Below are 27,026 nucleotides of genomic sequence, written 5' to 3' on the forward strand. Positions count from 1 at the left end.
TAATACGCAAAAAATATGGCATGGGTGTTTTCATTGAATGACACAGTACATTATGTGATAAAGAAGATATATGTCCCAGACAAACTTCTCGGACCCCCCCGGGAACCAGTGGGGGACAGTACCTTGACCTTTGACCAAATGGCCTTAAAATGAGTAGGTGTGCCTTCCTCTTACCAGCTACTTCACTCTCTTGAGGTTTGGTGGAAACAGATGGATATCATTTGTGAAGTTAAGGAGTGGAAAACATCAGATTGGAGGGTCTGAATACATCGGCTTGCTTTCTCTTTACATGCGACAAAATGACCAAAAAATGTAGGTGCAACACAGTACCAAGTACTTCTACATTGTAAAGTTTTTAAAAGAACAGTATAGCTGGTGTGCTTATCATCATAATGAAGATAGGCATATAATGAAAACAATGATTTAGTGAACATCTATCATCAATTTACTAATGAATAATCTTATAAAATTGTCTAAAATCACTTCAGAAAATGCTTCACATACGAGATAAAATCTGATAAAGCCAAACACTCACAGATTGGTCGTATCCAGTCTTACAGTACTGCAGGTCAGCACTTGAAGCAGCATCAGTGATATAGGCATAGTTTGTGTCGGGACATGACGATACACACACCTACAATAGGTTAACAAATATGTCATTTTTTTATACATGCATTTGCTTTACAATTTTCCTCAGGGATATCAGAGGGATTCTTGCACATAGTGTTCATGTTGGACTTATATAACAAAAAAATGACTTAATTTACTTTAAATATCTTCATTTTGTGAAAAAAACAACAACAATAATTCCGAAATGTTTCATTAAATGTTTAATTTTTCCAATATCTGATTCTTTAAAAAAAGATTTCAATGACGATTCTCCTTATTCATTCTGAATATCCCAAGCATGACAACCTATCCTGTTTTAATACTTACCTGTGGAGTTGGACACCCTGATACGAAGATACCCACACCCATCCTTCCACACTGAACGAGGTCAAAGAAAAACAGGTAGTCTTTCCCCCTGGAAGTAGATCACATATTTCACTTCATGTTAACTGCCTTAACATAAGAAAATGTTGGCACCTTGCAGCTTTCATCAAAGATTCATCCCATTCAAAGCTTACAGAATAGGCTCCAAAATTCTTCAAAAAATGACCCTAGCCTTTATGGTTATTGAGAAGAGGCAAGCATACTCTTTTGACATTACATGAAGGTCAACATATTTTATTTGACCACATTTAATAGCCCACCATCTGAAGTTAGCTATAGGTCAAATACCCTGTTCCTAAGGATTCTTAAGAATAAATGAAAAATTGTAAATGTCTATAAATGACAGACAAAAACATATTTAAATGGCAGTAAGTAATTCAGCTTTGTTCAGATGCTCAAAACAAAATATAAGGACAATTATATATTTTTCAAATTTATACACATTGTTTTTTTTAATGAAAAGCAATGTCATATTATGGGCTGATCATCATCATTCGTGATTGATGTTGAGTACAAATAATGTCACCAATTCGTGTATAACAGTTCATCAATGATCTGTCTTCACAAAATATACATTAAGAAAATGTGCTAAAAAGCAATGACTTTTACAAACCTATGCCTTGATGAATCAAACTTGACCTTGTGACCTCAAGGATCAGTACACATAGTAATTACTAATGTAGCTAACAGGAGAGATGAAAACACACGACGATCAGAAGACAATATTTGCTGCAGCCTTACTTGTTTTTGCCGTATCCACACAAGTCTCCATTAGAATCCTCTGGGTAAAGCAGTAGATAGGGATCTCCATTTGAGAATGCTGTGGATGTTAAAAAGATTATATATAGTCTGCATAATATCGGCTTTTCTGGTCCATCCTTGCTCAGGGAACTACTGTATTTGGAAATCCCCAACCCCAAAAAAAAAAATATTCATCAATTCCAAAATAAAATATTTCAAAACATCTTCATAATTAAGTCTCTATCATGTAGCAGTCAAGTGTCTAGGCAGAAACTGGTTGTAATACTTGTTGTGTTACTGAACTAAGATTTTGTTAGGTGACCACTATTACAAACCTAGCGACACCACAATCATCTGTTCCAAAATCTTCAGAAAATGAAGTCAAAGGCATGAAAAAAGTTTAAGTACTCTCTTACAATCTATATACAAGAGGCCCAATGGGCCTGAATCGCTCACCTAGTATTAATCTCACATTTGCAATCTTAAAAGTGGACTAAAATACTGCTACAGGCAGAATATCAGTGTTTCATTTATAAGAACCTATTAAAAGATTTAAATATATGACGCCTGTGACCTTGAATGTCGAATAAGGACATAAGGTTGAACAGAGTTTAAAGTCTTCCAAACCAGCATGCTTCTATCAAACTATCATTACCCTGGACCTTTTGGTTATAAAGAACAAATCATTTAAAGATTTAAACATATTTGACCCCTGTGACCTTGAATATATATGTCAAGGTCATTCATTTGAACAAACTTGTTAGCCCTTCAACCCAACATGTTACTGGCCAATATTATCACCCTAGCCCTCTTGGTTATTCAGGAGAAGTTTTTTAAAGGTATAAACATTATTGACCGCTGTGACCTTGAAAATAGATGAAGGTCATTTATTTGAACAAACTTGGTAGCCCTTCATCCCAGCATGCTACAGCCCAATATCAGTACCCTGGGCCTTTTGGTTATTGAGATTAAGTTGTTTTTAAGATTTTAACACATTCGACCCCTGTGACCTTGAAAGTGGGTCAAGGTCATTCATTTGAACAAACTTGGTAGCCCTTTATCCAAGCATGCTACAGGCCCAATATCAGTGCCCTGGCCCTGTTGGTTATTGAGAAGAAGTTGTTGGAAGATATTAAGACATTTGACCTCTGTGACCTTGAAAGTGGGTCAATGTCATTCATTTGAACAAACTTGGTAGCCCTTCATCCCAGCATGCTACTTGCCCAAAATGAGTACCCTGGGCCTTTTGGTTATTGAGAAGAAGTTGTTTTAATGGAAAAGTTGACGACGGACGGCATCAGCTCACTTGCCTTTCGGGCAGCTGAGCTAATAATGTAGTGATCTTAACAGCAGTTATACTATTGCTTAATTGCTGACAAAATAACAAAAAGGCCTGCCACACATTAAAGTAAATGTCAGCAAATGCAATGCAAGCTAAGACAGTAGCAGACCATTTGCTGAAACATTGGCAGGTCTATTGTCCCTTCCATTTGTACCACAGGGGGATTAATAATGCCTATTGTACAATATAGTCACTGAAACCATTTAAGCATCCATGCCTGTGTGAATTCATGGAATGACCTGACCACTGGACCAAGCCTCCCCCAGTCTTTTAGGAGAAGTGGAGATCCAACTTCTAGACCAATAACCTTACTATTTGTGGAGGAACATGTAAGCTTAATTAAGTGACTTGCCTATTTGCCAACTCTACAAAGCAGTGTGGAGACAGTCAATGTACCACTTGACCCAGCCACCAAGTCTGCAGCGAGAGTCTGTAACTCCATTAATGGACCAGGCTCGCAGTCCACTTGACTTGTCAACATAATATAATATTATAAAACTTGGTCGAGGAACAGTGATTTAACGTCTGGAAGCTGCAGCCATCGATAAACTACATTTTGATGATACTTACCTAAGTAAGATACTCCAGCAAATCCTCCAATGAATATAAGGAATAGTAGACAGCATATAATGTCAGTGCAGGATCTAGAATACATAAATTTTACTTAAATAATGTTAACCCTTTTCTGAACTGAACATTACTAGCTAGGACAGAATTTTCTTTCATAACATAACCATTGTAAAACATCAATGGATTGGTAACACAGGTAAGTGAATTTCGGACATGGATGAAAAATGATAATCTGCATGCCCTGCATGCCCTGCATATTATCAATCTACACAATGGACCTGTATTGTTCACATGTCCTTCATTTCATATTTATGATCTGCACAGTTAATAAGTAGTCAATGTCCAATTTATTCAAAACAGCTAAATACCATAATTTTGCATATTATTGGGTCTTTGTTGAACAATTTCAGGAATCAATGGTTAAAGATTTGAAGTTATTTCAATAATTTGACCTTTGTAGTAGGTTGGTCTAAGTCATTCTTTCAGATACCAAACTTCAAATCCCTTTACACCATGAAGTTGCATGTCACATCTAAGGCCTGTTAGTTGTTGAACAGGAAAGGGTGTTGAAAGGTGTTGACCAATTTAACCACTGTGACCTTGAAAGTTGCTCAAGGACATTCATTTTAACAAACTTGATAGCCCTTTTCCATGCATATTTCATCATAATATCATCACCCAAGGCATCTTGGTTATTCATCAGAAGTTGATTAAACTTTCTAAAAGATTTGACCCTTGTGACCTTGGAAGGAGGTCAAGGTCATTTTTTTAGCAAAATAAATAGCCCTTAATCCTAGCATGCTTCTTGCAAAATATCATCACTCTAGGCACCTTGGTTATTTAAAAGATGCAGTTTAAATGTTTTAAAACATTTGAACCTTGGATTTAAGTGTCAAGGTCATTCATTGACAGCCCTTCACTCAAACATGCAACTGGCCAAATTTCATTATCCTATGTCTATTTGTTAATAAAACAAAGCTGTTTAACTTTTTTTTTACACATATGACAATGATGTGACCTTGAAAGTGGGTCAAGGTTATTCTTTAGAACAAACTTTTCATCCTTCATTCTCACATGTTTATAGTCAAATATCATTACCATAAACCTTTTGGTTATTCAGAAGATATATATTTTTAAGTAACAATTTGGCACATATAGTGGACACAGGATGCTGCATGCACCATGTCATAATATAAGCTCACTTTGCTCTTTGGGCCAGTTGACCTAATAATGATGCAGGTCTCTAGATTATGCATGGTTGGTTTTAGACATTTTACACATCAGCCAACACTGACTCGTCCATCATGACAAATTTCAGAGATGATATCTTACATTACTGCATATAATATCTATTGATTTATTATTTATGTATATTTATTTTATGCAAATTTCCTATATATGTGTTTCTATAGATTCCTCGATATTACAATATACTCAATATAATGCAGCTGATATGGATTTAATTACCTGTTCTTGATGGGTCCATTGAAAGTTGGATCATACGTCAATGGTGTACCTAAAACAGATAGAAAGGTGGTGTGAAATTTGTCTAAAAATTTGTGCAATTTGTTTAACCATCTACTATTCAAATACACATTCTAGGTAAATCACCACACTATATCATTTGATCATTTTTTTTTCTCCAGTACATGTATAACCCTCCTGAATATCCAGAAGATTGTAACTGTAGGCTGTCTGCCACCCTCAGAACCTTAATGAGGACAGAACCAGTGCTTGCTGACTTCAGTTGGACAAATATGTCCCATAATAAACTTTCATAGTCTTTTATAAATTATATAACAAAAATAAAGCACTTGATAGAGAATATGTCAGTTTCATGTTAAAACGATATATATATATAAAGTAGTCCAGACAAAAATTGAACTAAGATATTTAATGAATTTGATTTATTTTCTATTTACTTGAAATTTACCAAATTTATGTTTCAACATGAAATCAGTAATTGTAACATAATGAAATATGTTTGCACAAGATTCTTACTTTTGATTTTATATATAAATATATTTGAGGCACGTTTAGGATATGCCTAAAAAGTACCACAAACGAGGTACATTTTAGGTACCTGTGAGGCAAATTTTAGGTATATCTCTGCCAAACTCATTATATGAGCGTAGGTAAAATTACAAAAAACAAATGTCTTATAAGGTGATTGGAGTTAAACAGACTTGCATTTCAAAAGATGCACAAACACCAAGGGGTCAGAAAGGGCAAGTTTCACTCCAGTACAATTTATGTTGATGTTTATGTTTAAAACATTTTGAAATAGGGTGACCATAATACAAATTCTATTTCAGCCATTTTTCCCTTTGTTTTTCCATTAATGCAGTTTTTTGCTTTCATTTCATCAAACCAACTTTTTATTTACATGACAACACAAAACACAATCTAGGTAAACCATCACAACACAATCTAGGTAAACTCTGGCACAACAATCTAGGTCAGTCATGGCACAACAACATAGGTAAACCATCACACAACAATCTAGTTAAACCATGACACCACAATCTGGGTAAACTCTGGCACCACAATCTGGGTAAACTCTGGCACCACCATCTAGGTAAACCATGACACCACAATCTGGGTAAACCATTAAAACACCACAATCTAGGCAAACAATGGCACCAAAATCTAGGTAAACCATGGCACCACAATCTACTGGTAAACTCTGGCACCACAATCTGAGTAAACCATTAAATCACAACAATCTAGGTAAACCATGGCACCACAATCTAGGTAAACCATGACACCACAATCTAGGTAAACCATTAAAACACAACAATCTAGGTAAACAATAATACAACAATCTAGGTAAACCATAACACAACAATCTAGGTAAACCCTGGCACCACAATCTAGGTAAACCATTAAAACACAACAATCTAGGTAAACAATAATACAACAATCTAGGTAAACCATGACACCACAATCTAGGTAAACCATGGCACCAAAATCTAGGTAAACTCTGGCACAACAATCTGGGTAAACCATAACACAACAATCTGGGTAAACCATAACACCACAATCTGGGTAAATCATAACACCACAATCTAGGTAAACCATTAAAACACAACAATCTAGGTAAACAATGGCACCAAAATCTAGGTAAACTCTGGCAAAACAATCTTGGTAAACCATTAAAACACAACAATCTGGGTAAACCATAACACAACAATGTAGGTAAACCATGACACCATAATCTAGGTAAACCATTAAAACACAACAATCTGGGTAAACCATAACACCACAATCAAAGTAAATATATACATCATTGCATGTGTAAACCATTATATTACACTCTGGGTAAACCATGACGCCACATCCATGGAATTATCACTCTTTATGGGTAAATCATGACACAGGACTAGATACCTAAAATAATCATGTTTCTAAAATTAAGGAATGATATTTCAAATATTCAAATCTAATTGAATGACCTTTTAATCTTCTTACTACACTGTATCTTAGAAACTTTGAAAGGTTATTTCTTGAAAAGAGCAAATTTACTCATGCTCAGATAAGGTTGGTTTATGAGGTTTTCAGATTTTGATCAATTTAAAAACTAATACTGCAGAGATTAATACATACAGACTGTTCAGATAATAGACCTCACAGATTAATAACATTAACTATAATGTTGCTAACACTATGACACTTAATAGTATGTAGCTCTAGAAAGACACAGATCAGTTGCAACATATAAATATATTTACTTTTTTATTTGAGGCCCTCCCGAACACTATATACTACTGTGAGTATCTGAACAGAAGTAAAACAACAGGTAGTTTACTAAATTATACCAAAATAATGTGAAATGGATAAAGTTATACCATAATATGTGCCCAAATAAATCTATACCAAATACATGTATTCCCTCATAAATCTTTTAACTGTATTGGAAAACATTAAGACAAACCATTTCATTATAAATAGATCCAATGAAAAAATTTCAAAATGTCTTAAATTATGTAGCAATTAATATGTTCCTTAAATAAATCTCCATAATGATGCAGCATCCGATTAAATCATAAATGCATATTCAGACAACTGTAGATCTATAGCCTTCCGTGATAACTTTATACACATACAACATTGATTTGAAAATCAGCTTTCAGAAAGGAACAGTTGACTGTATATTAAACTTAAAAACGCATTTCCCCTAGTTTAGTTAACCTACCATAGTGTTCAAGAGTTTTGGACGCTTCCAATACTCCATCGTTTTCATCCTTACTCTCCTTGTCCTCCATTTTAAACCGAGTTTTTGTTTTAACTACCCCAGAAGATGTTTGCTTGTGCTGATCATATTCCAGTAACTTTTCCTCTGATGCTTTTTCCTGCTCAAGTTTCCGTTTATTTGAGCGAGTCATGTTGTTCACTTTATATTTTACTACGTATATATATATACACAGCTAGTATAAAACTGAGGTCAATGAAGTCTGATGTTAATTAGCCTCATAATGCACAGCTCTTTGTATACACTTTATTTTTTAGAAACTATATATTGATGTGTATATTGTCAGCTGATAAACATCACAGAGTGGTTCTCAATCCTTCCGTAACTGGTGATTATGAACTTGTTAAGAAGTATCACGACTAGTATTAAATACTTCCAGATTCCAAGTATTCCATCCGGCGATCGTGATACATGAAGGTCTATTTTGACCGATGTTGCGCCAGAAATAAAAGATACAATATAATGTCAACAGTTACTTAGTGTGTGTTACATCAGCACTAAAATTCCTTAATCTGTCGTAATCAGCTTCTCCGTGCTATATACAGACTGCCTGTATATAATTGGTATTTACATGTATAATCAGAGACATGCACGTCTAGCTGCCTATATATATATATATTTGAAAGATATATCTTTCAAATAATTTCATTCATGCATATCAGTTTAACTGCTCAGAAAATTTCGTAATATTAACATGAACACTGTTTCACTGATCGACTCATCATATTAATGTTTCTACAGTCTGACCAGCCTGGCCGGCTCTGTTAGATATTCTATGTCACAGAGTGCTTGTATCATAGACCACAGCTTTCGTGAAAGAGGTTAATTGTGGACTTTACAGGACTGCACGAGAACCTGTATATAATGATCTATACAGTGTGGTGCCCGTCAACCTTGACAGCTATGTATACACATATACATTTTTATTTACCACATGTATTTCATATGTAAGTGTTAAAATACTAGACTCACTATCTTATGACCTATAGCATAAACAACATTTTGTAATAATCTACCATCTGTTTTTCCTTTGTTCTCTATTTCTTACCACAATCATAGTTTCTGCTATAGATATAGCTTAAACATGTTCTTCAGATCTGTTTCTAAAGCTGTACGTGTCAGTTGTTAATTATAATGTACGGGTCCTCAAAACATGAAATAAAAATACTGAAGTTAAAAGCAGCAATGATTCATCACAGGGCTCATTGATAATAACTACAAGTAACTTATCAACCATGAAACAAATCTCCTACATTTTCAATAGTCACCACAAAGCAATTCAAACCTGTAGTTTACATTGTATGTATATGTTACATTGTTGCGTTTCCAGGTGCAGAAGTTAAAATGTTCCATGTCCTTAAAGGTATACAGAAATACCCAACTACACCTGACGTCCCCTTATCAATATGTGTACCAATCCTAACGAAGAAATGTAACAGTTGTCCAACAACCTTCCAGGTATTGATGACTAATGATCTTTATCATCAAACTGTAGAGTTCCTACTTCACAAAACTCTACCCATCCTGATATGTCATGTTCCCTTTACGTCCATTTGAGTCGAAGTAAACAATGTGTAGGTAAACACCGAGCAGACAGGTGAGTCTATTGGTGTACAGGTATGAGGTCTGATTACCTGGTCTCCATCATAAGTCTCCACAGGTGTGAAGTTTCGTCAGTTTGATTCAATAAAGGCATATACACAAAAAAAAACTTCAATTCTCAGTTACATTTGATCACAACTCTTTTTGTAAATGTGATCAGAATGTAACACAAAATTATCATTATATTCTTATAATCAAACTATTAGAAATGTAACTGGTTGAAAACATATAGACTGTATATTTTTATCATAAATTTGAATCAAGCTAACAAGGCTTATGAGAGTTGACTGGTTTTGTGTGTGTGTACACACATAAACACTAGCTGCGATGTGTATTGCAGGTCTGTAACATGTAATTTTACTGTCACTTACACAGCTTTTAGTGTCTGCTACAAGGTCATAACCCTTTAGATTGACAGCTACTAAAAACAAATATGTTTTTTTGAAATAGTTAGCCTCAACAATCATATTCTTGAACTGTTACATTTGGAACATTTTAACCTAATTTAATACAAGCTGTTTATATACAAAATGCCAATCAATCATACTCCCGAGTTCCCACGTCATTGATCACACCCTAATTTGTTTTGATCACTTCAATGTAAATTACATGAAAATATTTTTTAATGGATCACTTATAACATGAATATAGATAGCTAATCTAATTCCGTGCTTATAACTATCAATCACAAAAATACAATGGAAGTAACTCAAAGTAAGTACAATTTCCGAAATATGACCCATTAAATCCTTGAAGAAAGCATAGCCACTGCAGTTTTGTTTTCATTACGTTATCATGTACAATTTATGCATACAAAGTACAGTAGTTCACAGCTGATAATATGGTACTGGATAAGAAGAGTTATCTCCCATTTCACACATTTTATGTATTCCCTGTACATTGATTGGAGTTAGTTGGAAACATTCCTGATCTAAACTTACATCTGTATAGGACAATTTCATCACTTGAATTTTATCTTTAGAATTTTTAAGCCTTTCAAGATCAGCATGATCTTTCCTTGCAACATGATTAATTATAATTCCTTAATGTAAAATGAAATAACTATAATACTTAGGTCAATTAAAATATAATCATATATGTTAGTAAGAACTTCTTACACCTCCTAACTTCAAATACAATATAAATTTTGTATATGAGGCAAATTTCAGTATTGGTCCATAAAGTGTGACTTCCACATCAAATTTTCAGAATGTGTTTTTTGTGTTATATTAAGCATTTCGTGAAGGTTATGACATCAACGTTTAAAAAATAAAAAGGTGGAGAACATAATGATTTCTATCATGGTGTCCTTTATATGCTGAAATTGTATTTCTTTGTCCGGTGAATTGTTCAGTAATTAAGTTATTCTGCTGGTTAAAAAAATAATAAAGTTTTCTCACAAATGGAGATCTTTGTACTGCTTTTTACTTTGAGATAAAAATGCTAGACTTCAACAAGGACACCGTTACCAACGAAACTACTGCGTAAAAGAATACACATATTTGATATCACATATTAACAAAGAAAGTCATGTTTTTTTGCAGTTATGAAAGTTAATTGCATAAAAGTTATATACCTTAGAGTTAGGTAAAAGCCAAGGGACATTTGATACATTTTGGGATATGTTGCATACGTAACACGGACACCAAGTCAAAACACGACTTATATTTCCGATTACCTCAAACAGATTTCAGTTGCAATTGAGGTGGCTAAGATTATAAATTAATCCTCACAGCCATGCAGTATACATAAAAGGGTTGAAGTGAACTTAATTCGATGAGGGTATGGACCATCTTTAATATTTGTTCTTATCAAAACCAAGAGAAAGTGTGAGTCTTGTTACGAGCGTAACACAGCTGTTTTTTATAGGTACCCAGTTTTTTAATGTGCTTAAAAGGCATGCCACAGGTTTCATCAATTCACAAAAAAAAAGAAATTTTGACAGATTTAGATCGCAAATCATGGTGATCACCATGTGGTAAGATAACATTTGTTCGGTAATGAAAGACACCATGTAAAAATGTCGTCTTCATTACGACTATCACAAATTTATCGCCAGGAGACATCAAAAGCAGATGTCATTTAAAAATATCAATGCAAACGAACAGTGTCATACACTTTCTTGTTATTCGTGTTAGATAACATTAACTGGTCACATAAAACCACAAGAAAATTACCTAAAAGTTTTAAATACATGTACATCCATCCTGTCACGGACGTAACATGTCAGCGCTGGACAGGACACGGTTGCCATTCAAGCCAGTATGCATGGTATATAACCTGCCACAGGAAAATACCCACTGCAGACGCCATCTAGGTCGATCTATATTTAGATTTTAGGTTTTCCAGTTACTTTTCTTGAGACACGTTTTGTTCGTAACGATTTGGACGACAATCAGGATGTAATTTTCAGCCAGACGATGGCTCCTGCTTTCTGTTTTAGTGACTATGATGCAGTCAGTGTACAGTTCCGTATGAAACTATCATTATAAACATGAACAAGATTTATCGGAATGTGAACAGGAAAAGGACACGAAGAGTTACGAACAAAACGACTTCCTTCAATGTAATATTTTTCTTCATCCTTTGCGAGTATGTACAATTTTATTACTCCGGTATGTGCATTGATATCTTTTCTTTACAGTGTCTTATTCTCTTCATAATAATGGACACACTGTGATTCGGAGTGAAAAAACATGCGATAATTTGTATGGGATTTTTTTGCTTTTGGAACTTATTCAAACATTATCTGTTTTTATCTCTTTGAAACATACTTAAAACTATGACAGTGTGAAATTTCACAAGTTTATTCAAAATAAGTGGCAAAATCCGAAAAAACAGAGGTATCCTCATTTGAACCAATACTGAATTTTGCCTCATATATATATATGTATAGGTTTTTCTCCACAGGCCTAATTTCTTGTGTATATCTATATCCCAAAGTTCTTCTCTAGCTATGATTACTCTTACATGTGTGTATATATGCACAAAGTGTTTTCTACACTTGAAACCAAAAGGTCCTTGAGTTCTATACAGCTACCAGGTAAATGGTCCTGTATTACCAATAAATACATTTAAACCACAAAGGCTTTCTCACTGCTTTTATACCTGGAAAAAGCTCCAATTTTACTCAACAAACCTGTCTCTGTACATTCAAGGTACACTCAGGATACCTTTACACTAAGTATATACCTGGCAGGCTTTCTCTACTCTTAAAGTCCTGAAGATACTCTACAATCATACCTAAACAGGCCTCTTCTCAATTATACCTTAAAACAAGCCTCTTTACAATTATACCTATACATTATACCTAAACAGGCCTGGCAACCTAACAAGTATACCCATTAAGTCTCAAATGTTTTTCAATTTTTTTCTCAATTATACCCTACAGGACGAGGTATTGCAAGGACGTATAACTGATATAGTCATAAAGGTCCTCTTTACAATGGTACTCAAATAGGCCTCTTTACATTGTATATATACTTCAAATTTTTTCTATTCTTCAGGGGTGTAATATAAAATTTAAGGAGACTAGCCCAGGGCTAGTAGCTAGACACTTATGATCCACTAGCCCGAAATGTAATTCTACTAGCCCGACAAATAGAAAATGGATCAAGCTGATAACATGATCATACCACGGTCTATATATCTCATTAACAGATGGATCCATATGTTTTCCTTAAAAAAAAATATGAAAATAATCTTAATATATAATTTCATAAATGAATGGCTTAAAATTTATTGAAACTTGAACCAAAAAAAAGCATCAAAAACAAACGAGTCGGACATGCGACTTTTGCAGAGATGAACTTTGTTTCTGTACCCTACATTCTTATTTAAGTCAAATAAAAGAGAACGTTTTGCAACACAGAAGGTCATTTTGGTGGTTAGTATAGACTTTTAATGTTATTTAAGTTGTTAGCAGTGCCTACTATCACACATAGCACACATAGCACACATGTGAAAGGCAACAGAACGTCTAACATCATCAACACGGTGTGAATGACTCCATGAGTTGTGATAGAAATTGTATCGAAATTACCTGGAATTTACAGGTTTAAAATTTTGATTGGTTACCCTTATGATAGAATAGAACAGAAGCCTTTTTGTTTGCTATATGACATCCTTAAAAAGTCACTAACCCGGGGCTAGTAACCCTAAAAATTTCATTAGCCCAAGCTGAAAATTGGGCATTAGGCTAGTGGATTTTTACACCACTGCACTTATACCAAGAGATTTTCTCTTAAAATATTCATGACCAAGGAGACCTGTAAAGTCTATCGGACAAAGCTACCACAATACACTGTATCACTTTGAGCTGCAGGTATGCATTAATATTGTAACTTTCATGAAGCATGTCAGTTTATTAAGTTCAAGTTAATTCTTAAGTCTTCTTCTGTCTAGAGAAAAATGTGTTTAAACCAGATTGAAAACTGTCAAATATAAATAAGTTTCATGATTTGAACTGTTTTCTTTGACCATGTATTGTCAGTTTGAAAAATAAAAATACATACTATAATTAAGTAAATAAACATGAATAATTCCTATATTTGTAAGTGCCCTGCCCTATTGTTGCTGCTTGAAATATATTGCAAACTGATCTTTTCATTCAAATACTAATACCTGCCAAAAGTGACCTGCTTCCCCATATATGGCCAATTCCAATTAGCCAAATTAAACCACATAACTTCTTTAATTCAGCCTGTTTAGTTTCTAGTTCAGCTAATTCAGGGATGTTTAGGGAGGGGGACAGTTTAATGTGTCCAGTGGCATTTTAGTTTTAATATTTCATTGGTAACTTTGGCAGTACAAATTCATTACAGTTGTTAAATGACCAGATAATAAGATACAGAATCAATTTGAAAGGACATTGGTAGATTTAGTACAGCTAGGCCCCGATGAGATTATGAAATTATAACCATACTTATAGATATATTTTAGAATAAGCATGTACTAAATAGCTATAACTATCAAACAGATACTTCTGTCATAAAATATATATAACATTGAATTTCATGAATAATGTTTTAGGACAAAGAAACATATCTTCATAATTAGTATCCAATCATATAATTACAACAAATTCATCAGAGACCCCCAAGCTAGGTTTAATCAAAGTGTCATCAGTATGAAAATATACACAGCTGATAATTGGCAGTTCTGTAGTGAATCACAGCTGTATATACAATATCTAAGTGGTTAATTTCCCTGTTTACACTTGAAAAGGTATATTGATCATGATTGACCAGGAAGTCCCCGATGGGCCAGTAAAATTAGGCCTTCTCATTTGTTTACTCTGTTGCCATGACTTCAAGTTTTATGACCAATCTACTGGAAATGGTGCTCCTAATAATTTATCATGTTTACAGACATGAATGATTAGGCAAAATGAGTTTGTATGACCGTAAATAAAGCATACCCTGTTATATTTAGGTAAAGTGTTGAGTTTTCCCAGCTGGGTGACAATATACCTGTCTTACCTTTTTTATTGTTCAATAGGTGAAAATTATAATCTGATATAGATTTCAGATTACAAACATTATTGTATTGTAAAATTATGATAAATAACAATCATACATGAAAGTGATTAGAACTGATAATATAAAAAAAACATCAAATTCATTATCTAAAGGCAATATTCAATCGCAACAAGCTCAGGATAGGTTGGTTTCTTTATTGTATGTCTACTGGTTTCACCCGAACATGTGGGCTTCTTCAGGTCCTGAAGAAGCCCACATGTTCGGGCGAAACCGGTAGACATATACAATAAAGAAACCAATTAACCTATCCTGAGCTTGTTGCAATTGAATATTGCCTTTAGTTTCCCGTTCCTCAATCGCCCAGCTGCATATACCCCTGGGTATCCAAGCAAGGGATAATGGAACCTACAGAACCTGTAGACTTGAAGTATTGCGTTGGCTCTACACCCGATGAAATTCATTATCTGTTACATATATATGTCCATGGTTTATAATATGCAAACAAAGATTCCCTATGAGGCCTATAGCACCATTTCATTCCATTTACTGTGGTTTGATATCTCAGATTCATGAACTTCAGCTTTCAGTGTTCAACAGATATAAATTAGGTAAAAAGTGAAATCAAGTTAAAATGATATATTACAACCATCAGCTGAGCTGACTATTATGAAATGTCAGTTGAAATTCATTTCTTAACATATGTGTTCCATATAAAATACAAACATCTTCAGATAATTTTTGACAGTATTGCAGTAGTTTGAAATATGGGGGAACAAACTCATGGTGTAAAAGTCAGGACCTATTCACTGACAATTCTATGCGCTGCTTTCCCAGAATTGTTAATGCACATAAAGAAAGAGGAATGCATTGCAAGGGAAGTAACTCTGAGTCAGGTTAATTACTTTATCTTCCATATAGCTTGGAGAAATTACTCTGAAACTCAGGAACTAATGACTTGTGCAGTGGTATCCCTTACATAGAACATCAATCCATCATCAAAATAGCAGTGTTTCAATAATTAAACAGATCATATTTTATATTTCTCTTTTCTTTAATTAGAATTATTTCATAATTTAAGCCTCAATCGTGATATATTATATGACAATAACGTCCTATCAACAGCTATGGTCATTTAAGGATGGCCTCCCCTGTGTGCAAGATGCATGCATGTAGTGTATGCGTGTTGTGTTTTGGGAGGCTGCGATATGCTCAGGTTTGTCTCCCTGTGATAGCGCGGAATTGATGCTTACTTTATAGTGCTACCTCACGGAAACATACTGCCGAGGACACCCAGCGGGACATCCCACCCGGTCACATTATACTGACAACAGGCAAACCAGTCGTCCCACTCCTAAATTGCTGAGCGGCAAGCAGGAGCAGAATGTCTCGGCCAGGGGACAGAACCCAAAGCCTTCCTCACAGGGTGGCGAATGCCCAACTAAAGGCCAAAAGTGAGGCATTGTCAAGGGAGACATTAGGAAGAAGAAAGTTGTTTAGAAAGAAGTGAAAAGATAAGATCCCAAATTCAGTCGCCTCTTACGATCATGCAATTATGTCAGGGATTCTATAATTTCTTACAAGCAATGTGTGAGGACACTGTTCGGAGAATCCCTATAGAAGAGATTACACCAATTTTTAGGAAATTTGTATTGAGATTTGATTATTACTGTATATTGTCATAAAACTATTTAAGTCTTTAACAATTTATAGCTAGTCCAAAAATTATAATTATAACTGATACTATGTTTAATGCAGATATAGTTGAAGATAAAGAGAAATTTCTCAAGATTTGAAGGTAGAGTAAACAGCTGAATATGCAAGACGTTCAAATTTACCCTCAATCACCCACATGTAACATTGGAGTAATGTTTTATTCAGCATGGCCTCAGAGGCAATTTATAGTTCATCACTTAATTGGTTAATGAACCATATCTGTGAACTTGGTAATAACACTGATGGCTTTACAGGTATACTACCTGTAACAGAACAGCTTCAGTTTAACTTTCCCACTTTTTGCCTTTCATATTGGTGGTAAATTTATCATAACAGCAAGTTTCAGTTAATCAACATCACAAACATAATTTTCATTTCAGTAATAATTACCATAACTTTAGTATGCATATACAATACCTACACCCATCTTTGTAGCCCAAAAACAAAAGATGCAAATATCCCTACCTCCCTACCGTGATGTAACCCATATCTCGACGACAGAGCCACGGAGTGATCTCCCTTCCTCAAAACCCCTTTTATGGAGCCTAAAGGCAGCCGGGATGAGGAGGCAAGGGGAGGAATACAGGGTGGGACTCCATAAAGTTATGGTAAGTATTACATCATGAAAATTTGTTTTACTTCAAAAACCTCAAGATTAATCATCAGATGTGAAGAACAAAATTAAGGTTGGGCGAGTATAGTCAGATTTTGCTGGCGATCGAAGGACAAAAGACTGACTGGGCGAATGTTTCCTAAGGTATACTGTATATATTGTCAATGAATTAACAGAGATGGCAGCATATTTGACTACATAAGCATAATCCAATAAGTATATTCCTCCTGAGAATAACACCCAGATGATACAATAAAATACAAAGTGAATACAACATATGTCTCCATTACCGTATTATCCTCTTTAGCATAAACCACAATACATATTTTGATGCTATAATCAACTTTCTTTATAGCATACATTTATTATAGGCTTATAAAGTGCACAATGCAAATTTAGTTTGAATCAATTCCTCAAACCAGCAACAATACTAATCAAAAACTTGATCAAGTTATATATATAATTACAATAATATACATAAGGTTTTGTGTAATGCTTTAAAGAAATAGGTGATACGGCAAAGCATGAGAGTCCAATACAAAGAGGTTTCTTTATTAAGAGAGACCTTCTCCCTTGCAGACTTTCAATAATAGTCACACATTCAAGAAAGATGGTGTCCCATAATGATAGTTTAATGCAAGACAGGTAACCTTCAATAATATCTACAGGCCTAGTCTCCTCTCTAATAATGGGTGATGTCTTTAAACTAAAGGGGCCGCGGTGGCTAAGTGGTTAAGGCGTCCGACATTCTGCTACCACAAGCCCAGTCCACCACTGGGTTGCGGTTCCAGGAACTGGCCGTCGGCCAGTGTTTTTTCTCCGGAAACTCTGGCTTTCCTCCACCACTAAAACATGACACGTCCTTAAATGACCATAGCTGTTAATAGGACGTAAAACCCAAACAAACCAAACTTTTAACTATATCATAATTCACCCCTGAAGACACATTTGAACTCTTACAATTCCAAAGTTGGCATACATAGTTCATTGTGAAATTTCAGGGGTGAATGAGTTAAGAAAGGCACATAGTCTTAAAATGATAGTGTGACGACAAAGACATGTAATGTCGCAATCATGTAAAATTTTGATGTCGTTGGAATTGATACCAAATATGCAACTTTAGTAATATGTTTACAGAGAAGTGCAGGAGACTTGCATTTGGACCATATAACTCCCATGAATGTAGTATCCATAAACGGTGGTCTCTGAAGACACTCGTAAAGGACTACATACATGTATCTCTCATGGAGACGTCAGCACACTGAGATGATAGCTGTTATATATTATCTAGTCATTAAGGGAACACATCACGCAGAAATAACAATGGTTGCTTGGTCAGTCCTGCCAAGTCATACACAGGTAGATATCACACAATTACGGGTGGATCAATACACATGGGGACACTCCTTGTGTCATCCCCCTGGCAACTGTAATTTCCTGAATGCTTCATGGAAAATCAATTTTGATCACAGTAAATTAACAACAAATGAAACTGGAAAATTTTACACTTTTCCTTTCTAGGAATTTGAGATACATATTAGAAATCAACTGACCAGATTTTGTCTTCACCTTAATCATACCAGATGAAAATTATAACCAGATCTGTTCATTATTTTCAAATAATATTCAGTAACAATGACAGGATATGAAGTGAAAATGTCTACCTCATATGTCATGAATTTTGGATATTCCATAATGCAGTATCATGAAAATGGTTTTGCGGTCACAAAGCACTTACAATACATGCTAATTTTGACTGTACGATATTTTATGAAACTAATAACACTATCAAATATTGATAAAAGAATAATCTAAAAAAAATCTCCTTGTTATTGATGCTTTAGATGCAGCTTGTGATGGACAAGATATTACTTCTGACCTTCAGAGGTTAACTTTAGCATGGTTCCATGTGAACAGAGCATACATCTTTAATAAATATTTGTATGCTCATAAATAACATTGCACAGATGTATTTGCACATAGTATAATTCAATGTTCATACATAGGAAGGAGACAACTAAAGCCAATAATCAGTCAAATTATTGTCAAATACCAGAATTATAATGACAGCTGATGAATCAACTGTGTATCATAAACCATTAAATGCCTCCCTTGAAGTTGCCATAATCCTTTTATAATGTAAATATTTCACTGGACAAAGTATGGCTGTATATGTCTAGGAATATCACAATGATTTACACACTGTTTGGGGCATCATTACCTGATAAAACCTGGGGATAAATCAACATATATCTATTTAACAATCCCTTGATATTATTTTAATATATATATATCGAAACATATCATTTCAGGTAGTTAAAAAATATTCCTGGCTAACAAAACTAAATTGAGTTATCACACTGACACCTGTTTGTACATGCGAGTATGACAAACAGGTAAACATACATGTCATGCAAAACTCTAGAGTGATACAAACATGCCCATGTGTATGAAACAGTCTAACCTTAGGTGACCTATTTCATTTTCACTATTTTTGCCTAAAATTAGTACCATGCACCCACCATTCAAAATGTTTTAGTTAACTTGTTACAAAAGATACATCAAATAAATAATTGATTACCTTCATTGTACCTTAATTTTAGTGCGATATTTAAATATGGATTTTTATAAACAGGGCTTTATCACAAGGTATAATCCACACATGTAAAATTGCACAAAATCATTGGAACGCGAGAAATATGTTTGTACCTGTCTTACATAATGATTAAATTACCTCTTTATGGGGTATAATATAGAAAAGTAATTAAAGTTTTGAAATATGACAGATACTTTTTTTAAATCCACTATCTATTGGCAATGTTATGAGTCATCCCACATTGTCATGAAAATTGATTTTACTTTTATTTTAGAAGTTGATTGCATTGGATTTTTTTTATAAAATCGGTATGATGTAATATTTTTATTTTTAAACAATGCCAACAACTACCTTGAATACATGCATTGATGGCACATCTTGTTCAACAGATGTCACTATTATATTAGTAGTTCAATTCATGAATTGGGTTCAATTTTGAGAAATTTGAAACTTTGCAATGTTTGAAGTCCTTATAAACCATGTCTAGTCATGCATTCACCCAATCGTTAATCCATCAATGTAGAAATGTTACACATGTATTGGTTCTAACATGCAAACATGACAAGGAATGGCATACTTGTATCTCCCGGACACAGGTATCACACGTACAATACAGCTATACATGTACAGGTGATACAATCATTGCCAACATCAGGTCTGTCAGATTAATTGCTATACTTACACTCCAGCGGTTCCACTTTATTGGACATGGTTGGCAGACGATGAAGATGTCTTCAATTAACGGTCAATACAAGTTAAACTTAAAGCTCCAGGCCGATTATTACTGTCAACACATTTCATGTACAGAAATGAATAAATCCATTAAACTGCACATATATATAACTATTGCACTATGAATCCAGTTGCCTGGTATGGACAACAGTACAGACTTTACACACAGGTATCGAAACTTTGTATTAACATGTCTTGCATATCAGGTAATGTAACATACCATTTTTACCTGTATATTACAAATCATTCATACAATTTGTGAGAAATCACAGAATACGTCCTTAAATCCTGTCACTGTCACCATGATCCGGTGCGTGGGTTATTTGAGATGCAGAGTCTGACATTTTGTTGCCTTATGTCAGGCAGTGAGCTTATAACAATGGACTAAGTTTCCTCCCATCATCCTGTGTACATGTATACCGGTATACCAAACCCAATCAAGGGAACTCACCATACAATACCTTTCATTGATTATCTATAGAGGCCCACCACAGGGAAATCTAGCATAAATATAGTACTGGCAATAAATATTGTAAAGCTAATGCAAGTTTATCAAAGTATTCATTGCAAAATTATTATTTTTTAAATCACAAATGAATGATTGATTGAATGAATGAGGATGAATAGATTTAAAGGATTAGGAATAAACTGTTGATGAAGAGAGCAATGTGACCTCAATCATTCATAAGAAATAACAAATAAATACTTGAAGGGATTTAATTTTGAATGTGTAAAAAAATAATTATATTACCATGAGATAACTTGTATTTAAACATAAAATTAATTTGGCTAGTCACTGAAAGTAAAATATTAGCTGATTAAATACTGCATGTAGAAAAACAGGAGTACCGCGGGGCGGAACAAAATATGTCCGTTGAATGCTATATAGTGTTATATACTTTCTTACATTGAAATAAGATCTGCATCATTCTAAGATTGGTTAGCTGATATGCTATAAAAAATGTAGGAGAAAATTTTCAGACAAAAAATCAAATACAGAAATGAACAAAAGGCAATAAATTTTGCAAAAATCGTCGAATCAAAATTCTTTTAAGGGAGACACAACCATATATCATGATTATAAAGTATACCAAGTCTCAAAGAGATCAGTTGAAAAATGTAGGAGGAGATTTCCAGAGAAAAACCTAAGACTGAAATGAACAAAGGGCAATAACTTTTGGTAGAATTGTCGAATTGAAATTCTTTTATGGGAGAAACAACTTCATATCATAATTATCATGTATACCAAGTTTCAAAGAGATCGGTCGAAAAATGTAGGAGGAGATTGTCGGACAAACAAAGTTTACGCCGGATGGACGGACAACGCCATACCATAATACTACCGTCAAATGTGACGGTCGTATAAAAAGTTAAATATATCAAGATGACTGTTAATGAATCAAGTTTAGGTGAACAGATGTATTGTATTTTATAGTCTTTTATACATAGATACACAGATTTATTCTGACAATATACATGAAATATGTACAGGATTGACAATCTTTTGATTGTCAGTTCGCAGTATACTAAATTATAATTTTAAAGTTCACAGCTTGATTTTTTCTTTGAAACAATACTTTTGTGGCTGGTTTTTCCAATGTTCATCAAGTTTGTACTCATATTGTTTAACTGAATTGAGGTTTCTCTTGTGAAACCAATTTCTATTATAAATACTTACCACAGTATTATAATGCATATTCCAACCTTACTTGGCTCTTTACATACGTAAATAAAGATTTTTTCCCGCCATGAGGAACCCCTAGAAAACCCACCAATCAGACGCGTCGGTGTAAAGTGTCATAGCAGGAGATGCCCGAACCAGAGGAACTCCTGCCAAGACAATGCTCTCGAGAGTCCACCAACGAGCTGATTCCTTCACCGACTCCGGCAGAGGAATGTACACATCCCACTGCCTAGACACCGGAGACCAAACTGACAGAAGGAACAGCTGGAGCGGACGGATGTGAAGCCGACCCAAGGGAACCACATCCGCCAGTGAATTTAGGTAACCGAGGAACTGAAGGAACCATCGAACCTGAATCCGCTCCACACCGACCAGAACGGAGACCAACAGAGAGACCTTCTCAAACTTGAACGTTGGTGGAAGGACAAACCCCAGATCGGTTCTGAACCGATAACCGAGGAAAACAAAATCCTGGGAGGGGAGAACCTCCGACTTCTCCCTGGAAGGGATGAACCCTAGGCGGCACAGAACGCCCTGAACCGAGGTCGTGCTCCAGGACAGGATAACTGGATCCTCTTGGAGCAACAGGGAGTCGTCGAAGTAGATGTGCATGTGCATCTACCCCGTGACTGTGGAGGTGCCCCACTACTACCTGCAACAAATTGGTGAAAACCAACGGGGCCGTAGAGAAACTTCCTGGCCGACCTCCTGACCGGGATGTGAAAGTAAGCATCCTTCAGATCGATGGACGTAGCCTACATCCCTGGACACACTGACGCAATGATGCGTCATGGCGTTTCCATCTGGAAGTGCGGGGAATCGACGCCTCCAGGCACCGGACTTCTTCTTCATGAGGAAGACCCGGGAATAAAACACTGGAGACCACAGGTCCGGTGAAAGTTCCACGATCGCGCCCTTCGCGATCATGGCCTGAACCTCCAACCTGAGAGCCTCCACCTTTCCCAGATCAGAAGGAGAAGGGAAAAAGATGGGCTCTCGCGCCAGAGGTGGATCCCGAAGGAGCGGGATGCAGAGACCCTTGGACACAACCCCTAGGGCCCAACTGTCTGATGTGATTTCCTTCCACTGAGGAACGAAATAGGACAGCCGACCGCCTACTGGCAAGTCCGGAAGGGGCCAATTTAGCCCTTCCCAAACCACATCGGCGGAGCCTCACACGCCCAAGGGCGTTGGGGCGGCGACAGACAGTGGACAAGGAGTTACCAAGGGCAAGGAAGAGTCAGGAACCCTTCCTACTTCTGAAAAATTTGGCTTTGCCTCGACCCCTATGGGAACCCCTACCGTGGAAGAAAGATTTCCGACGTTCCGCCGGAGCGAAGTTTGAGGGGCAGGCTGCTGCTGAAAAGCAGCCGTCTTTGCCTTCTTCCTCCTACCCCTGGAGGAGCCAGAAGCCTCTTCCTGCTAGCACCCTTGCCTGCAGAATTGTGGCGTGCATCCTCAGACGCGAACGGGTCCAACCTCATCTCAGAATGCACTGAGGGAAGGACCCCGCAAACAAATCCTCGCCAGTCAAGGGAGCCTCCAAAAGGGTAGCCCGATAGGAATCGCCGACTGGCAGTCCAGAAAGGACCGACAACCGGTGGGCAACAACAAGGTGTGACATGGCAGCCGACAGTAGGGCCATCGCATCAAGATGTGCCTTGCAAATTGCCTGGCTGAGGCGCTCCATCAGTCCAACCTTGCTGGGGAGCTGCCCCACCGACTTGCAGCTTGCAGCCAGCAACGCAGAAGTAAACCAGTCTGCATAGGACAGAACATGGAGAGCCAGCCTAAGGAGACGCTCCAACTTAGAGTGCTCCCTAGGCCCCATCACAACCTGGTCAACACAGCGTCCCGGCCACTTTTCCAGATCCCTCTCAAGGGAAACGGAATTAGGGGCCAAGACTGGGTCGTGGATGCGGTACGTATCTGCAGCTAAATCTGCGATATCAGCAACCACGACCTGTAAAGCAGAGAGGGAAAAAGGCTTGCCAGCCTTGCTCACCTTCTGCTTTAATAAAGCGTTGACCTGAACGAGGGACGAAGCAATGCCTCGTCCCTCCGCAAGAGACCTAGCAGAGGCCGAGGAGGCAGATGCTAGGGGAGGCAACATGCTCTGAAGGAGCGAAGTGGGCTCCGGGATGGCCGAATCCGAGGAAGGGCGTGGGCAAACCCTGTCCCCCAGAAGCTTCATAACTTCTGCACGTAAAGTGCGAAACAAGGCGAAACCTCTAGAGGCACCGGATCAGCATCTCGGGGCCGGGATTTGTAAACATCGGATTAGGGCCTTCCGAGTTCAACCCAGACTAATCCAACGACTCCAAATCAGAGTCAGAAAACTCGCCAACTCTATCCTCATCCAGAGTCTCCGTAAAATTGGAGCAACCGGCAGAGCCCCGAAGAACATCCCTCTCATCACTAGGAGAGGTACCCACCGAATCCACCTCCATCAACGTCACCCTCCAAAGGAAGGGGTGCGAGGAGGGGAGAGAGACCGTGACCTACCCGAAGGAACTATCGGGGCAAGCGATAGTCCCTGAGAGACAGCAGTAGCAGGATAAAAAGACCCTGGAACCTGCTGCAAGGTAGGAGTTGACACACGACAGCGGAAGTTATTGGTAGACTCGAACTCCAAAATAGGAGCTTGAGACAACGCAGCAAGACCAGCAGCCCTAGCATCACGCGGTCTCTGCCTCACAGAACCGGCAGCAGAAGCTGGCCGGGAGCGCGAACGCTTACGCGAACGGCTCGGTGGCGGATGGATGGGGGAGGACCCATCAGCGCAGGCAAGAAGGCGGGGGCATATCCAGGCTGGAACCCCATACCACCCTGGGGTGGATGGGGAGCGGCCGGAAAAGCCCCCTGCTGAGAGAAACCCCAAGACTGCCCATAGGCGGTTGATGGTTGGGGCGGAGCATAAAAAGGAGCCTGTTGACCCCAATGAGCTCCATTCCCACCCTGCAAATAGGTGGGATAAACCAGGGAGGACCCTGGAACAGAGCCACCAACCTGAGGCAGGACCGGTTTGGGGGGGCGGGGTAGTGAACTTAGGGCCACCTACACACCCACCGCCATTAGCCACACCTGGCTGACCTAACCTACTCCACCCAGACTGACCTACAGCTGGGCCAAAACCTGTAGGGCCAGTAAAACAAGCCCCAACAGGGGAGCAGCGTGCACCATCAAAACCAAACGCAGCCGCGCTGGCACCTACCATAGGAAAACCCGGGGAGGAGGCACAAGGGATAGAGCTGGGAGCAAAGGTTTTTACACCAGTGCTCACACCACCGTAAAATTCAGTCAAGGCATCACTTACCACTGGACCGGGCAGCAAGTGCTGCCCAGTGGTGGACGGCGTGCTAGACGCTATCACCACGCCAGGGGATGCAGGGAGCCCCGGGAGCCGACAAAACTGCCGGGGGCTGGTCTCCGACAACAACATCCTCTGAGGGCTTTGGCCTAGCCTTAGCCCTCGCCCCACCCCTACCCCTCCTACCCGACTTACCTGCAGGAGTCGGCTGCCAGGCACGGCAAATGCCACAGGGCTGCTCCAGAGAGCAAGACCGACAGCTAGGACAGTAAGGGTGGGGGTCGGAAGCCTCAAATAAATGACCCCCAGGACAGCGTCTTTGAGAAGGAGGAGTCTCCATCTCAAAGTAAACAAACCGTCAAACGCGAACACGTGGCCTGAGCCTGGTCGCAAAACGGCGCAAAATAAAGCAAAACGCTAAATTAAAACAAAATAAAGCAATATAGTATAAAGGATACAATATATCGGTGCAAACAACGCCAGTAGCAGTTGGAATCCTGTAGTAAGAAACCAAAACACGTCCGTAAACACGGAAGGCTGAAGGAATTATGAAGTGGGAAGCATGATTGGCTTCGTGTCTGATCACGTGCGTGAATACTGCCGTCTGATTGGTGGGTTTTCCAGGGGTTCCCCATGGGGGGAAAAAAACTTTATTTACGTATGTAAAGAGCCAAGTAAGGTTGGAATATGCATTATAATGACTGTGGTAACGTATTTTGAAATAGAAATTGCATTTACAACATTAAATGGAAGGCTATTCCACATATCTACAATTCTCTGTGTGAAAGAATATTTCCTCACATCCAACCTTGAAAACCATTTATATATCTTAAAGTTATGTCCATGTGTGCTTGACCCTTCGTTGACCGAACACAAGTGTGCGACTTCTCTGTCATATTTCCCGTAAATTATTTTATATGCCTCTATCATGTCACCACGTGATCACCTATATGCTAACGTTGGTAGTGAGAGTTTTTGCAAACGTTCCGTATAAGACAGATGAGAAAGACCTGGTATTTGTTTTGTTGCTCAACGTTGAACATTCTCGATTGTTGCTACATGTTTTTCTAAATGTGGGCACCAGACTTGAACAGCATATTCAAGATGAGGTCTGGCTAAAGCTGTGTATAACAGTTTGACACTGTGTGGGTTTATGTACTCCATTGTCCTCCGCAAAACTCCCATGATCAAATTTGCTTTGTTAACCTTTTCACAGATATGTTTATCGAATGTTAGTTTATCATCTATGGTGACACCAATATCCTTCTTAGAGTCCATCCATGACTACTTTTAGATTTTAGATCCAAACTCTATCTCAAGATCCTTAGTTATAAAGGAGAGTTCTTGAAAAATGGTACACTAACTGTTATGGGGGTAAAATAACCGTCATTTTGGGAT

The 27,026-nt window shown here is 37.4% G+C and overlaps 1 protein-coding gene across 4 annotated transcripts in view; it reads right to left on the reverse strand.

Moving 5' to 3' along the window:
* Positions 1-27,026, reverse strand: part of LOC110456129 (choline transporter-like protein 2) — a 72,252-nt gene that overhangs the window by 23,009 nt on the left and 22,217 nt on the right. For 2 of the 4 annotated variants that reach the window (XM_021506691.1, XM_021506692.1), the window contains exons 2-6: positions 5,114-5,162; positions 3,647-3,720; positions 1,735-1,813; positions 937-1,024; positions 536-634 (exon numbers count right to left, since the gene is read on the reverse strand). In XM_021506691.1, the coding sequence (XP_021362366.1) occupies positions 536-634; positions 937-1,024; positions 1,735-1,813; positions 3,647-3,720; positions 5,114-5,162 (389 nt within the window). Of the gene's footprint in view, positions 1-535; positions 635-936; positions 1,025-1,734; positions 1,814-3,646; positions 3,721-5,113; positions 5,163-7,841; positions 9,497-20,584; positions 21,048-27,026 lie in introns of those variants that run through there. The other 2 variants (XM_021506693.1, XM_021506690.1) reach the window with 2 other exon arrangements.

The sequence above is a fragment of the Mizuhopecten yessoensis genome, unplaced genomic scaffold (assembly GCF_002113885.1).
Source record: "Mizuhopecten yessoensis strain PY_sf001 unplaced genomic scaffold, ASM211388v2 scaffold8537, whole genome shotgun sequence".
Lineage (NCBI taxonomy): Eukaryota > Metazoa > Mollusca > Bivalvia > Pectinida > Pectinidae > Mizuhopecten > Mizuhopecten yessoensis.